Here is a 13,979-nt window from a genome sequence, read left to right as displayed (position 1 = left end):
ACAGCAAGGCCCCAGGCGGGTCTGGTCTAGCCTTGGCTGGCTTATTCGGACCACGACACCTTGAGAAAATCGACGGGCAGAGACCAACATCAGAGCCAAAAGGAGACTGACTGTCTTCATCACTCACCCGCGACTCTTGTCGTATATTGGCACTCTTGGTTAGACCATCGCATCGCCGCTGTATCAAAGGCGTTGAATTCAAACTCTTTATTGCTGCTAGTATTGTTAGACACCTTTGTCTTTCATTTTACTTTGCCGTCTTGTGCTTTTGCAAGTACCTTACTACCCATTGCCGCCAATTCCCTGTACTTCAAAATTCTTTCTCTGCCCTGGCTTGTTTCTCTTACTCCATCCGACACGCTCATCTCATTCATTCATATCCACGCACTTTGAGCCTCCTCCTCCTTGGGCTTTGTCCTTCCATTGCCTTGTCCTCAATTTCAGGCTGCCCTGCTCGTCTTGCGGACATTTGTTATCCACCCCCAACACTGCGCACTAAGCTTGCCTCTGTCTGTGGACTCACTCGCATGACGCCTCTCGCGGGCCTGGCTGGTCGCTACACGTCCCTGCTGTAACATCCCAGCCTCACCTCAGAGCCTGTCTTGACTGACAATGGACCGCTCGCGCCGAATGCCCCAACGTCGTCGCCCTTTAGGAGCTTCAGCTTCTCCTACCTCTACTTCAGAGGCTTCTTTTGACTTGAATCCACTCACAAGCCCTGTTGTTGCTCAGACTAATACCACGCCTGGTGGTCGCCGCTCAACCAAACCCCTTCAGCACGCCTTCACTTTCTCACCTCCAGGTAGTAGTCGTAACTCAAATTCCAAGAGGCGATCTACAACTATGGAAAACTTTCCAATTCCAGACGAGGGTGAGCATGGTCCCAAAAAGGGCGGCCACAGTCTCCGTAAGCGTGCTCGTGTGGATTACACCTTTGAGCACATTGACGACGATGTCGTCGTTCCGAACTCAACATCTTCAGCACGCGGCAAGAAACGCAGGTCGGAGATAAATTTTGACACGGATGACTTTTACAACAACAATGACTCAAAGAGAAGAGGCGCCTCCATGGGTGCTGACACTCCATCAAGCCGTCGGAAGACTGCGACACGCAAACCCAGTGACCTCAAAGTATTTCATCAGGCTGCTTTGCAGGATGACGATAACGAGGTCCAGGACACCATCGAAGTCGGTGCATACTACTCAGATGTTGACGACTCTGAGCTTAGAGAAGGTGCTGCTTCGAACAACTCATCCCCCCAGTCAAAGATGTCACCAAAAAACTCACCAAAGAAATCACCTCAAATCGAGTCGGCCAAAAATGAGTTGCCAGCGCCGCAATTCCCTAGCAGTCATCAAACTGAACCTTCAACAGAAAACAATGCCCCCGTTTCTGAAATGGGTCAAATCCCTTCAGAAAAAGTATACCCTGTTGTGGAACATATAAGTAACTCTATTGAGGAACCTGTATCTCAGCCTGCAGAGCCGCAAGCCGAAAACTTTCCTAACGTGGAACCTGAGCCGGAAATTTTTAATGATAACCAGCAACAGCCTTCAGCTGTAGCGGATACTAATGATGTAACGGCAGAGTTGCAAGTAACAATGCCAAGTACAGAATCTAAACCAGCTTCCACGGCAGCAGTACCAGCTTCCACGGCAGCAGTACCAGCTTCCACGGCAGCAGTACCAGCTGTCAGTGTCAAAACAGAGCAGGTAGACCACGAGCCAGTCTCCTTACCTGTGCCAGTGCCAGTGCCAGTGCCAGTGCCAGTGCCAGCACCGACAATAGCACCACCGCCGATTATAGCTGAGGAGAACAATCAGAGTGAATCTATTCATTCACCTATTGTTCATGCACCCAAACCTGAGCCTGTAAATGACATTATGGAGCTTCCCGCTGCTGAACCTGTTCCGCAAAATAATCCCGAACCCGTTTTCTTCACCACCAACACCGATATCGAGGAAGAACCGTCTCATCAGCCAACTGTTGAACAAATACCCGAATCACCAGATCGGCTGCCAAATCAGCACCAAGACGACAAAATGGACCAGATGGAAATAGATCCGGTTCAAGAAGAGCCACCCGCTCAAGATGTTGAAATGACAGACGCCGCTACCAACGAGACTCAAGCTGTTCATAAAAATGTATCAACGCCTCCACCGGAGCCTGCACCTGTGCCTACATCTGCACTTGCACCTTTATCTGTCGACTTGCCATCGCCATTGCCATCAAAAAGTACCCATTCATCACCCAAGTCCCCTACCAAAGTGCGGTCACCGTCACCAACTCGGGAATCTGATCAACCGCCTCAAGATAATATGGCTTCGCCACAAGAGGATACAGCTTCATCTCAAGAAATCGGTGTTGGTGACATCTCCATGTCCGTAGAGTTGAACAACGACTTAATTGAGGCTGAGAAGGTGAACAACGAAAGTGTCGTGAACAACGAGAACACCGGAGGTAATAAGGACAATGAAGACAATGAAGACAATGAGGACAATGAAGACAACGAGTCTATTGAGGCACCGATACTTACCGACGAGCCCCAGATCCCCGATTTAACTCAGACTCCTGTCGCTCAAGAGGAACCTGGCACTCTCTCAAGCCCTATCGAACTGAAAGCTCCGACTCCCCCTCCTGCCGAAACCATTGAAACCCCGGCGTCTTCTGCACCTTCGGAACCAAAATCAAGTCCTCAAAAATATGTCGCTTCTCGAGTTCCTTTAGAGCTAATGCCACAGCCTACCCCGGTCGGCCGTTGGTCTCACCTCAAGCCTTATGTCGATGGCGAGTTCTTGCTGTACCCAGAAAAGAAGGGCGGGGATGAGGACGGCGCAAATGACGATGTGACCCCGGAAGGAAAGGACACTGATCGAGAAGGTGCTGACATGGAACCTATGGTCGACGATCAAGATGATGCAGGGCTTGAAGCACCCACACCCGCGCTCAATACACCTACTCGTGGCTCCCCTGTACCAGACTCATTAGACCCAACAGCCCTCAATTCGCCTGCTCCTGCTGGTGATGATGCTGATGATGCTGACGCCTCCGAATCTCAAGATCCTCTAGAGCGCACTCGATACTATAAATATCGCAAGCTGAGGGATCCCGAAGAGTATATCTCGGCCATCGAGAACTATGAGGATATGCCCACCGAAGATCTTTATGAGCTTCTCGAAGCTATTAATGTCTCTTTGGTTCAATGGCAAGACGAGTGGAGTGACCTGGGAGCAATCGTCGACGACTACGAAAACTCTCTTCGTCGACGAGCAGCTGATTCGAAGTACGAAGCCCGCACTCGTAACCTTCACCAACACGGTGTCAACTATGAGGAGCCTGAATTCGCCGTCAAGGGCTACAAGTCTCGTGATAAGGAGGGTCTGACCGAGACTCGGTATCTTCAAGGCCAGGATCGCATCATGGCCGCTACTTACGGCTTTGAGTATGATCCTCATCCTTCAAAGATTGGCAAACAAAATCCCGAGACACAACAGGTTGGGGTCATGACACGCGGTCGATCTTTGCGGAATCAGCCTAGGCAGACTGCCAAGGCCACAGAGACCGACGAGGTCGTCGGCAAGCGCCAGCGCAAACCTGTTCAACTCTTCGATCCTGCGACACAAGATGTCAGTAGAAGCTCGACACCCGTACCCACACGCGGCGGTGGTCGACGACGCAAGAATGCCAACGCTGAGGACGAGCCACAGACCAACCTTGCAGTCAGCTTCAACAGCGAGGTTGCCTCGGACGGTGAGGGCCCAAAGACCAGACGCAAACGTGGCACTCGCGGCAAGAATGCTATGCCAGCAGAAGACACCGCGCCTACTCCAGATGCCGAGGAAGTAGCCCAAGAAGAGCCTGCAAAGCCCACTCGCCGTGGCCGTGCCAGACCTGCTGTCAAGTATGAGGAGGCTGATCCCAACGAATTCGTCGACGACGAGCCACAGGAAGAAGAGGAAGAGGAAGATGAGCTAGAGGAAGAGGAAGAGGAAGTTGAGGAGGTGGAGAAAGAGAAAGAGGAGAAATCACCAGTCCGTCGGCATATTGTTACTCTCAAACTCCCCAGTGGCTACTTTGCTGAGTTCACGCCTGAGATGGAAATTGTCGACAACGGTGATTCCCGTCCAACTACCGCCTGTTCTGAGGAATCTTCTCAAACTGCCGAGTCGTCTTACTCCTTCCGGCCTAAACGGCAGAGGAATTTCCGCGACAACCCCGATGGAGGTGACGACTCAAGTCAAGCACCGCCCAAAAAGAGAATGAAACGAACAAGCGGCGGTACCGCTGTCACCGAGACTCCATCTACTGCATCCACACCTGCCCCATCTACTGAGCCGGCACAAATCCTCAGCAACCGCAAGATTCAGAAGATCAAGGTTGTCAGGTCTAGCCAGGACACCAAGAATGGAGGAACACCTCAAGCACAGCAAGCACCGCCACCGCACCATCCTCCCCAGCCTGCTACTCCTACCCCTATTCCAGTTGATGACAATGATGATACCCCAAAGGACTACAAGTCCATGACTAAATCCGAAAAGATGTCGGCCTCTATGAAGAGTAAGTTATTAAGCGGTTTGTTTTACACTTTCCACAAACTAACGCGATGTAGATCGTTGGGCCAACGGAAACATGGCTGGAGCCGTTGAAAAACGCAAAGCGACCCTGGCAGCTAAGAAGGCAGCTCAAGCGGCAGCCGAGCTAAGAACAGGTGTCGTCGCTCCGAAGCCGAAGGGCAAGGCCCCTATGAAGAGAGAGTCTACTCTCAAGATGCAGATGGCACCAGAACAGCCCCAGATGCCACCACAGCAGCCCCCGCCACCCCCGCCCATGATGCATCAGCAACCCATGCACCCTCACCATCATCACCATCACCAATATCCCGTGCACCATCAACACCCTCAGCATCACCATCAGCACCCTCCTCACCCAGCTCATCTACAGCAGATGCACCAGCCTCCTCCTCAACATCTTCCACCTCCCCCTCCTCCACCGCATCAGCCTGGAAACCCACCTCCTCCCTTTATGCATGGGCATGGCCAACATCCTAACCATGGACATGGCCACGGCATGCCGGGTATGGGATATCCCTATTAACAATCAGGTTACGGCCACTGGTTATAAATGGGTCCCCTAAACTGGTGTTTGGGATTGATGACGGTCGGATCATGTCTATAAAAAGCAAAACAAAAAAACTCTAGCAACAAAATGCCACTTATCATATATGTGGCCTCCAGCACGCTGGCTCGATATCACCCTCACCAAACACCAAAAAACAAGCACAGTCTCTCAGCATACAGCCGCTCTATATACTACAAATATCAAGAGAGGTTGTTTTGGATCCTGCTTTCGTTTTTCTTGTACACTAGATGCGAAATTTTTTTTATTTTCGTCGTCTTTTTTTTATTGTTTTCCTGCTTTTTTTAATGTTGTTCTTATATCTGCATCAGTGGGGAAAGGGGGAGGCTTTGCATAATCGTTCGGCATTACACGGCGACTACCTCAACTTGGGAGGCTTAACGTTGAGAAGGGAAAAAAGGAGTGGCAAGCGTAGTAGCAAACACCTAAAAGAAGACCTAATGTTCAAGTTATATATACTATCGGTCCCATTTTTTGTGAATGTTTGTTTTGTAGCTTGATGTCAAGCTAGGTGTGATTGTACTTCTCAAAAATGGGTCAAAGTCAAAGAGATAACAATAATCTATACGGAGATATTCATTGGCCAAAAACATACATATGTCAAGATTCGTTGCTGCCTGCATATCATCGATGGCGCAGATAGTATCCGCTAATGCAGTTCATCTTCTCAGACTGCAAGCCAGCGGTTCTTTTAGGTAGAGACAGACGGCATTCGAATCGAAGTACTTTGTGAGTAGTTTTCATCCATGGAGGGCTTACAGTGGGACAAATCTACTCTGGCTCACCAGGAACAGCCTTCGTAATGAGTTACTCGGCTTGGTGAAAGGCACATTCAATCGAGATATTTGGTAATTTAACAGACATCATCACATAACAAAATCACAGGTCAACGGCGAGGAGAGTTGCACATATTTGAACCCCAAAAACAGAACACAACGCCCAGGGAGAATCCTTTTGAAGTGACTTTTGTTTTGTCCTTGATGTGAATGCCTGGTATGTGAATCATCCTTACACGCCGCAACCGAAATGCAAGAGCCTTGTGCCAATCCAGCGACTTTAAAAGTAGTAGATAAAAAGAACATTCCCCTTTTCACCTTCCCCTAGACCCGGGCAGATGAAAAAAGAATAAGAGTCTTGGGGAAGGGGGATAATGTTTCTTTACCGCGCTCTATCTGATCGCATTCGGGACAGAAACCCAACCACCACGCACCGCACGCCCTTTTGTCTTTCCTTGATTTCCTTTCGCAAGCAAGCACCTTACATGACGACACCGGAGTTGCTGGCAATACGCTGGGAATGGTTAGCGCGTGATATGACGGTGTAGTCTAGAGAACTTACGGGCCACAACTCAGCAGCCTCCTTACCGACGGGGCCGGTAATGGCGGAGCCCTTCATCTCACCCTTGGGGTTGACGATCTACAAAGCATGTCAGTTATCCAGCTTCAGATCTTTATACTTGGATCAAAACATACAACACCGGCGTTGTCCTCGAAGTACAGGAAGACACCGTCGAATCGCTTCCAGGGCTTGGACTGTCGGACGATAACGGCGGGGTGGACCTTCTTTCGGAGCTCAGGCTTTCCCTTCTTGACGGTGGCCATAACCATGTCACCGACACCACCAGCGGGCAATCGGTTCAGGCGAGCACCAATACCCTTGACAGCAATGATGTAGAGGTTTCGGGCACCGGAGTTGTCGGCGCAGTTCATGACGGCACCGCTGGAGAGGGAGTCAGTTTTCTGAATCGGATGAGTGATGGGTGGAAGGAATCGTACACAGGGAGACCCAGGGTCATCTTGAGCTTGCCACCAGGGGCACCACGCCTGTGGAAAGCATGTCAGTATTCTGTTGTCTTTTTTGAGATTTTCGTCTCTCGGTCCCGGTCCCATTCTCGCTTCTGAGTTGAATTTTTCTCTGCCAAGATTGTCGGACAATGCAAGTGTTCAACGGCGTTTGCTTGCCGGGCTGCTGGATTCGAAATCGAGTAAAGAAAAATCCAAGACCAAAGAGGCATGAATAGCGTTGTCAGAGAGTGGTGCCGTATTCTCGATGGCTGTTGTCGTTGTTCGTTGTGTGCGTTGACACAAAATTCGGCTCGATGTTCCCCGCCAAACCACCACCTTAGAAAGAATTTCCAGCTCTTTTGCGCATCGGGCGCTCCATCACCGGACAAGTTGGCAGAGACGATACAATACGAGAAGCGAGAACGAGAGACGAGTCCTGTAATGAGTCCGCAGAGGAGGTTACTTACGAGATCTTGGCCATTGTGTCTGAAGGGTTAGTGTGGCGTTACTTCGTGAAGATGTCGTGTCGTGCCGGGTCTCGAGATGCCGTGAACAAACAGTAGCTCTTTCGTTTTCAGTCGAAATTGTTTTTCGTGGGGGAGAAACCCTAGACGAGGCAGGTGGGATAAATGCACGTGACTGAGCTGCACCTGCCCAAAAGTCAAATTGAGGGTCGCACGAGAGCCAATCAGGGCTTGCTTCGAGTTAGGTGCAATGAAGAACAAAGAATGATAACCACGAAATAGCCAAGTTTATCGATCTACAGAGCTCGAGACTATGTAATTCAATTTTATTGAATTTTATATACTATATTCTAAGAGAAATTTCATATAACTTTCCAAAGATAGATGTTTTGTTGAAGACCAACCTGCCAAGATTCGATTCAGAAATTGGCCTGATCCCCGGCTTTATTCCCGATTGAACCCTCAGGTCCCTCACTAACAAAGCCCCAGCGAACCACACCAATCGTTCCCACCAAAACCAGCCTCCATCACACACTTCCAAAGAATCCTTGACTACATATTCACTATTTTCAAGTCGCCCTCCAACAAAACGGGCTTGATCACCCGGCGAAGCACGCCCGGTTAGCTCAATCGGTAGAGCGTGAGACTCTTACGAGTACGCGATCTCAAGGTTGCGGGTTCGACCCCCGCATCGGGCTGTTCCTATAATACATATTCAATGATTGAGATGTGCTTTATTTTTGACGTGTTTGCGTACATATTTGAAGCAGGTAGTGGTGATGGGAAACTGGTTGAGATTGTTGAAAGCAAACATGACGTTGGGATTGTTTGTTTATCTACTGCTAATGCCATGACTGACAAGTGCTATCTTTTCCTTCTCATTTTATTCGAACCTTCATTTAACTATCTTTTGTGTGCTTTTGTTCACTGGGATTGAGTTGGGTCAGACATGTAAGTGCTAAGAATTTGCGACAATCTATCTATCTACCCTGGAATAAGTGATGTGTCCAATATCTTGATCTGTATATCAGAGTCCGGTTATGCCATAAGTTTAAGTTACCTAGTCAACGGGTTGATAAAAATCACTTTCTTCTTATTCGATACTCCAAATCTTTTACCAAGTTGTATAAATATCGCCATATCGTCATAGCCACCGGAACCCGCCAGGTTGTCCGTTGATTCGGAGCCGATCTTCACCCCACCGCATCGTGAAGTCCGGACCTCGGCTCGCCCTCCTGCAAGTCCTCACATGCCCATCTCCAACAGTTCAGCTAGTATTACTCCGCATTCGCTGGCTATGTCGTGTATGCCTGCAAATCTCTTTACCTAGTACTCATGTCTCTGCTGTTTCGCGCCATCAGGCGCTCTCTGACGCGACAACCCCTTCGTGATACCAATATCGCCCCTCATAAGTGTAATCGTTTCCCCAGACCCTATCTGCCTCTCATGTATTTTCGACAAGAGTCATCGTCAGCAAATAAGCCTCCAACTTCAATTCCAAGACCAAGTTCCTCAGTACTCCTTGTATCGCCGGCTAATGAGGTTCTCCTTCTTCACCGCGTCCACACGTCTTCTTCGTTTGCATCAGCCCATGTCTTTCCAGGTGGAAACTTAGACCCTTATCATGACGGTGCTATCCCCGAGGAAGGCTCGTCAGAGAGGCATCAGGACGGGCTGGCATATAGGATAGGTGCAATTCGAGAGACGTTTGAAGAAACGGGTATCTTACTAGCAAGAAAGGACAACGAGCTCATAAATCTGGATGTCAAGGACAGAGACGCTGCGAGGAAGATGATCCATGGAAACCAAGTCAAGTTTCTGGAATGGCTCAAGTCAGTGGGAGCTGAGCCAGATCTTGGTGAGATGAGCAATCACTGCATAGAAAGAAGCGTTATTGACAAAACACAGATGGCCTCATTCCCTTCACACGTTGGGTCACACCAGCAACCAACAATAAGCGCTTCACGACGCAGATGTATCTGTATATGCTTCCACAGTCACGCAGTGATATGCCATCTGAGATGCTCATCCCAACACCCGACAATGGGGTCGAGCACACAGCCGCGCTCTTCGCATCAGCGCAATCCTTCCTCTCCCGCGCCTCCACCAACAGTATAATTCTCTTCCCACCGCAGTACTTCCTCCTAACACTGGTTGCCAAGATCATAAAGAGTCCTTCAGAAGGAACAGGACCACATCAAATTTCAGAACAGCGGGAGCAGCTACTGTCTTTTTTGAAGCAGGTGCCCACAGCAGAGACAGAGAAGGGCAAGCAACACAAAACATCTATGATTCCCTGGGCCGACAAAGTCATGAGTCCGCATAATCTGTTCATAAGGAAACAGGACAAGAGGATTGTATTAGGAATAGACAAACCAGGACCAGAGCTCAGAGACTCAGAAAGAGGAGGGGATTGGGAGCATGTGGTTCTCGTCAATTTCGGCAAAGGCGGACCGACCAACGTCGAAGTTAGGGGAAGAGAGGAGGTCCTGGAAGAAGAGAGACAGAACAAATCTCAAGAAGAGAAGCTATGATTGGAGTGACGCGGTTATAAGTTCGACCGTCTTCCTCAACGACGGTACAAGAACCACTAAGGAAGAGTAATTCGTCTGTGTAAGTGAGTGAGCGGAAGTTCAGACTGGACAAGATCAATCAACAACAACTGTTTCAAGATAGCTGGCTCCGTCTATCACATGGTATATGTTGTACATTATGTGAGAGTGAGTTACAGGAAGCCGTCACCTCGGATGAAATATTGAGATCGGACACAAGGATGTTAAAATGCAAGCAGTTATAGACCAGAGATTCATTAGATACAAGCCAGGAGAAAGTAAATTCACAAGTAGCTAGATTACGGAAAGAAGATTGTCTAGATTCATCAGCTCACAACAAAAGTCTCAACGGGTATCATACATGCACATTCACCCCCAATACACACCATCTATAGTCTTCCAAACTAATATAGTCTTGGTTAACTCACTATCTTTTTGCTGGTGGAGCATCTATCTACATACCACGAACATTTTGGCTCCAGTGGTGCCAATTAAAATCTTCCCCAAGCATGTCGATATCATCCATACCCGCTGTTTGATCATAGTTTGGGTTCATGGTCGGGTAAGAACCATCCCAGAGATAGGGCGGCGGAATCTCGTCTTTAGGTAGTTGCATGGACTGGGGTTGAAACTGCTGACCCATGTCTAATACTTGCGTCGTTTGTGGTTGTGGCATCTGGGCAGCTGTAGTCATGGGCGTTGCCGCAGTATTCATGGCCTTCATCTGGGCTGCACCGACGTCGTTCATTGGCCAGAAGCCTGCCATGTTGAAGTTTGTGCCCTGTGCCATCATATCGTTCATAAAGTTCATTGTCGTATCCGAGAGATCAAAGCTTCCTGGAATATCGTTGACTGACGGTGTCCGAGGGCGAGATGGGATTTGTGCTTGTGTGGGTTGGAGCATTTCTGGCAGTGCCACAGGACTGAGCTCAGCTGGGGTAGACGTCGGTATGTTACTTCCGTCAGCGCGCACCAGATACCTCCATTTTCCCCTGATCTCGTCCATCTTGTTGACATTCCGATCAGTTTCCTGTCCAAATCGAGTTTGGTACCTAGGGTTTGTCCTTTCTTCAAACTCCAGCCGACGAGCTTCTTCGGGGTTGCTGCGAAGCCGGATAATCTCTGCCGCACGGTGTCTTTGTGCTCTCAAGTAAAGTTTCCTTATAGGCATCACGACAGATGTATTGTCGCCAGATTTCACAAGCTGCGCTGGGTGATCCTCATACCCATTGATCGCTTCCCAACCACGTTCCACGAGAGGGGTCCATGGCCGACGGCAACTGGCTATGAGAAAGTAGGCCATGGCAGACCAGTTGGTGTAGGTTTTGAACAACCACCTAAACTGCTTACATCTTGTGTCGTTGTTCAAGATGTGATTGTATTCCGCGATTTCAAGTGCTGCCAAGTAGGCTCGCTCTCTCGCCTCATCTGAAAGCGCACCTTCTCCCTCGGAACCAGGGAAGAGTACTGGCTGATATATAACTAGAGTCATCTTGGCCATAATAATACGAGCGATCGAGGCTGCCATCCAATACAAAGGATCAGTATCGGCCGTGACGTGCTTCAGAAATTTGTGCTCAACCCTCCGATAAACGTCGATGAGCATGTTTTCTCGTTCAGCAAGAGTAGTGTTCTCGAAAGGCATGCCTTTGGGACAGAATGACATGGATGCAGATGAAAGTCGAACAAGGCGCCTGCCGAACCCTGCAATCTCAAAGCGAACGATCGCCACCGCACAATCAGAATGGCCTTCTCTGGGCTCAGGAGCCTCTGTTGAGTCGGGCTTGATGTCAGCATCGTTGATGTTGCTTGGCATCTGCGTGTCATAGTCCGAAATGATAAGGTCGGTACCCAACTCATCGGCCGACCGAAGGTCCAATAAGAGTAACGACCACCAGAGACGTCTCCGCATCTCCGTCTCAAAGGGGCTCAACCCAAAATGTGATCCATCGCGGTGAAGACCCATGCCCTGAGCCAGGTGGGCTACTAGACCTGTCAAAGACCAACAGAAGCGGCTTCCATCTTGGCCCTTAACTACAAGAAGGAAGATGAGCAAAGCCTGCATGATCGGAGTGTCTAACGAGTTGAGGAAGTTGGCTTTGGCGAGCGCCTGCTCAACAGCGAAACGGTACTGTACAAGGACATCCTCTTTGTTGACACCAAGATTAGCTCGAACCTGTATCCAAGTTAGCATATCTTGTCGTTGTAGCTGATGACTTTACTATACCTCATCAGGGTCTAGTGATGTTATTGCGGCGTAGTATATCGCCCAGACCAGTGCTTCGTTCCCAGGGGAGAGCTGTTTGTGGTCCCGTCTCGCATCTCGAAAAACCGGCTCCATAGTGGGTATGTGAAGCACCTTAAGCAATGGCTCCACGTTCTCCTGGTATACAGACCACAGGAATGGAATGACTGTCGGCATAGGCCAGTATTTGTCCAAATTAACCTCTGTGGAGCGATATCCGAAAATGAAAGCATTATGGTTCGCCGAGAGCGCAGCTGCGGGTGAACTATCTGGCGTTTCTTCTATGTCGGATTCGTCAAAGTCTTCATCGGTGAGTCTTTGTGTTTCTTCTCGTATCGAGTCGAGCTGGTTTTACAAGTCAGCTACAAGTTTACAACGATTCGAGATAAACCAACCTCGTCATTAAGTTTTGCCCAAAGTCCATGACTGACGTATTTTCGACTTCCGCTGGTATCATTGTCGTTCAAGACTAACCGACCAAACTTTTTATGCATACTTTTGCGGGTACTCTCGCTCTGCTCACTTGTAGCCTCGCTGCCTTGTGGGCTTTCACCAGTGATTCTGGCATTGCCTTGCTGTGAGGACGCATTTGACAGGTGTCGTTGGGTGTTATGTGCTGAGGTGTCAAAGGAATTGATTTGACCTGGATGCACAGCTTCAGGCGAACTGGCTGATGATTGACCTTTGCCCCCTGACTCAACCTCGATCTGACCGCTTAATTCTTCTACGATTCCCTCTAACTTCCTTAGTCTCTTCATCAACTCTATCTCACGTTGGCTTGAGTTTTTTGGTGGCGCATTGGGGTCTTTTCGGCGCGGTTGCCGTGGTGCCCTTCCGGGAGCGGGAAAGACACATGGGATCTGTGCTCGACGACAGTTGGAACAAGGCATCTGCTTGTCGCAACGAACTTTCCGGCGGCGACAGGTTACGCATGATCGCGGGTTCAGGGCGGGGGTATTGCTTCCGGGTTGCTGGATCGGGCTTGTATGGGCATCGGGGCCTGTTGTTTGATAAACAGTAACGTTGCCTTGAAAAGAAGTCGGCTGGGTGTGGAAGGAGGCATCTGGGTGGGATATGGATGACGGCGACGTTGTGGACTGTTGCGCAGAGTCAAGCCCGTCAGACATGCCGACGTTATTGAAGCCGGGTCCAAGGGATAAACCATCCATGTAGTTGGACATTGTCGTGTTACGTTGGCCAGACGCGCGCGATGATAACGATAATCGAGTCACGGTAATGAGAGTACGTGGGGTAGGCCAAAAGAACAGGCGAATAGTTTGCAGACTGGTGCCGTGGGCTTGGAATGGACGGAATGCGGGCGAGAGGCCATCAACGACCAGGTGCGGTAACGCAGGCGAAACCCCCACTGTCAGGTAAGATGTCAAGTCTCCAACAGACTTCCGTCGCAAAGCCAGAAGGGGCCAAGAAGAGGCTGAGAAGGCTGTAGCTGTGAAACATAAGAGACGATGCGGGACGGGGACGTTGGCGAGAGACTCTGGGTCTGGGTCTGGGTACCTGAAAGAGAATGAGTTGGTGGGGAGTTTGAATGGATTGCTAGGTCGCGTTGTATTGACGATCCCTGGGGTGCCGGCCCTGCCTTGGCACCAACTGGACGCCCGTCAAATAAACGAGCCGGCCGAGCTGACAGTGACAGTGACAGTTGGTAGTGATACAGTACCAAGTTAGTACGCCCGGGCTATTAGTAGGTGGCAGGTACTATCCATACTGTACTGTAGGTATCCAACCAGCCAAGGTAGCACCCGACGGACAACCCTCACTAAAATTCTGGGGACATTC

The 13,979-nt window shown here is 49.6% G+C and overlaps 4 protein-coding genes across 4 annotated transcripts; 2 read left to right on the top strand and 2 right to left on the bottom strand.

Annotated features, from left to right (window-relative positions):
• Window positions 1-612: 612 nt before the first annotated feature.
• On the top strand, window positions 613-5,095 carry FSST1_003628 (uncharacterized protein; the record flags this gene model as incomplete). Its single annotated transcript, XM_083229725.1, has 2 exons — window positions 613-4,558; window positions 4,611-5,095. The coding sequence occupies 2 exons, from the start codon at window positions 613-615 to the stop codon at window positions 5,093-5,095; spliced, it is 4,431 nt and encodes a 1,476-aa protein (XP_083087058.1).
• Window positions 5,096-6,394: 1,299 nt separating this feature from the next.
• FSST1_003627 (60S ribosomal protein uL14) lies at window positions 6,395-7,402 on the bottom strand (the record flags this gene model as incomplete). Its single annotated transcript, XM_083229724.1, has 5 exons — window positions 6,395-6,427; window positions 6,476-6,553; window positions 6,610-6,856; window positions 6,913-6,960; window positions 7,389-7,402. 5 exons carry the CDS (start codon window positions 7,400-7,402, stop codon window positions 6,395-6,397), a joined length of 420 nt encoding a protein of 139 aa, XP_083087057.1.
• A 1,318-nt stretch (window positions 7,403-8,720) lies between these two features.
• FSST1_003626 (NUDIX hydrolase) lies at window positions 8,721-9,919 on the top strand (the record flags this gene model as incomplete). The annotated part of the gene is made up of 2 exons (XM_083229723.1): window positions 8,721-9,243; window positions 9,294-9,919. The coding sequence occupies 2 exons, from the start codon at window positions 8,721-8,723 to the stop codon at window positions 9,917-9,919; spliced, it is 1,149 nt and encodes a 382-aa protein (XP_083087056.1).
• Window positions 9,920-10,391: 472 nt separating this feature from the next.
• On the bottom strand, window positions 10,392-13,363 carry FSST1_003625 (transcription factor domain-containing protein; the record flags this gene model as incomplete). Its single annotated transcript, XM_083229722.1, has 3 exons — window positions 10,392-12,113; window positions 12,165-12,527; window positions 12,578-13,363. The coding sequence occupies 3 exons, from the start codon at window positions 13,361-13,363 to the stop codon at window positions 10,392-10,394; spliced, it is 2,871 nt and encodes a 956-aa protein (XP_083087055.1).
• Window positions 13,364-13,979: the final 616 nt, after the last annotated feature.

Source organism: Fusarium sambucinum, chromosome I (genome assembly GCF_050947815.1).
Source record: "Fusarium sambucinum isolate potato_lamoka chromosome I, whole genome shotgun sequence".
Classification (NCBI taxonomy): domain Eukaryota; kingdom Fungi; phylum Ascomycota; class Sordariomycetes; order Hypocreales; family Nectriaceae; genus Fusarium; species Fusarium sambucinum.
Note: the sequence above shows the minus strand (reverse complement) of the source record. Positions and strands in the feature narration are given on the sequence as shown.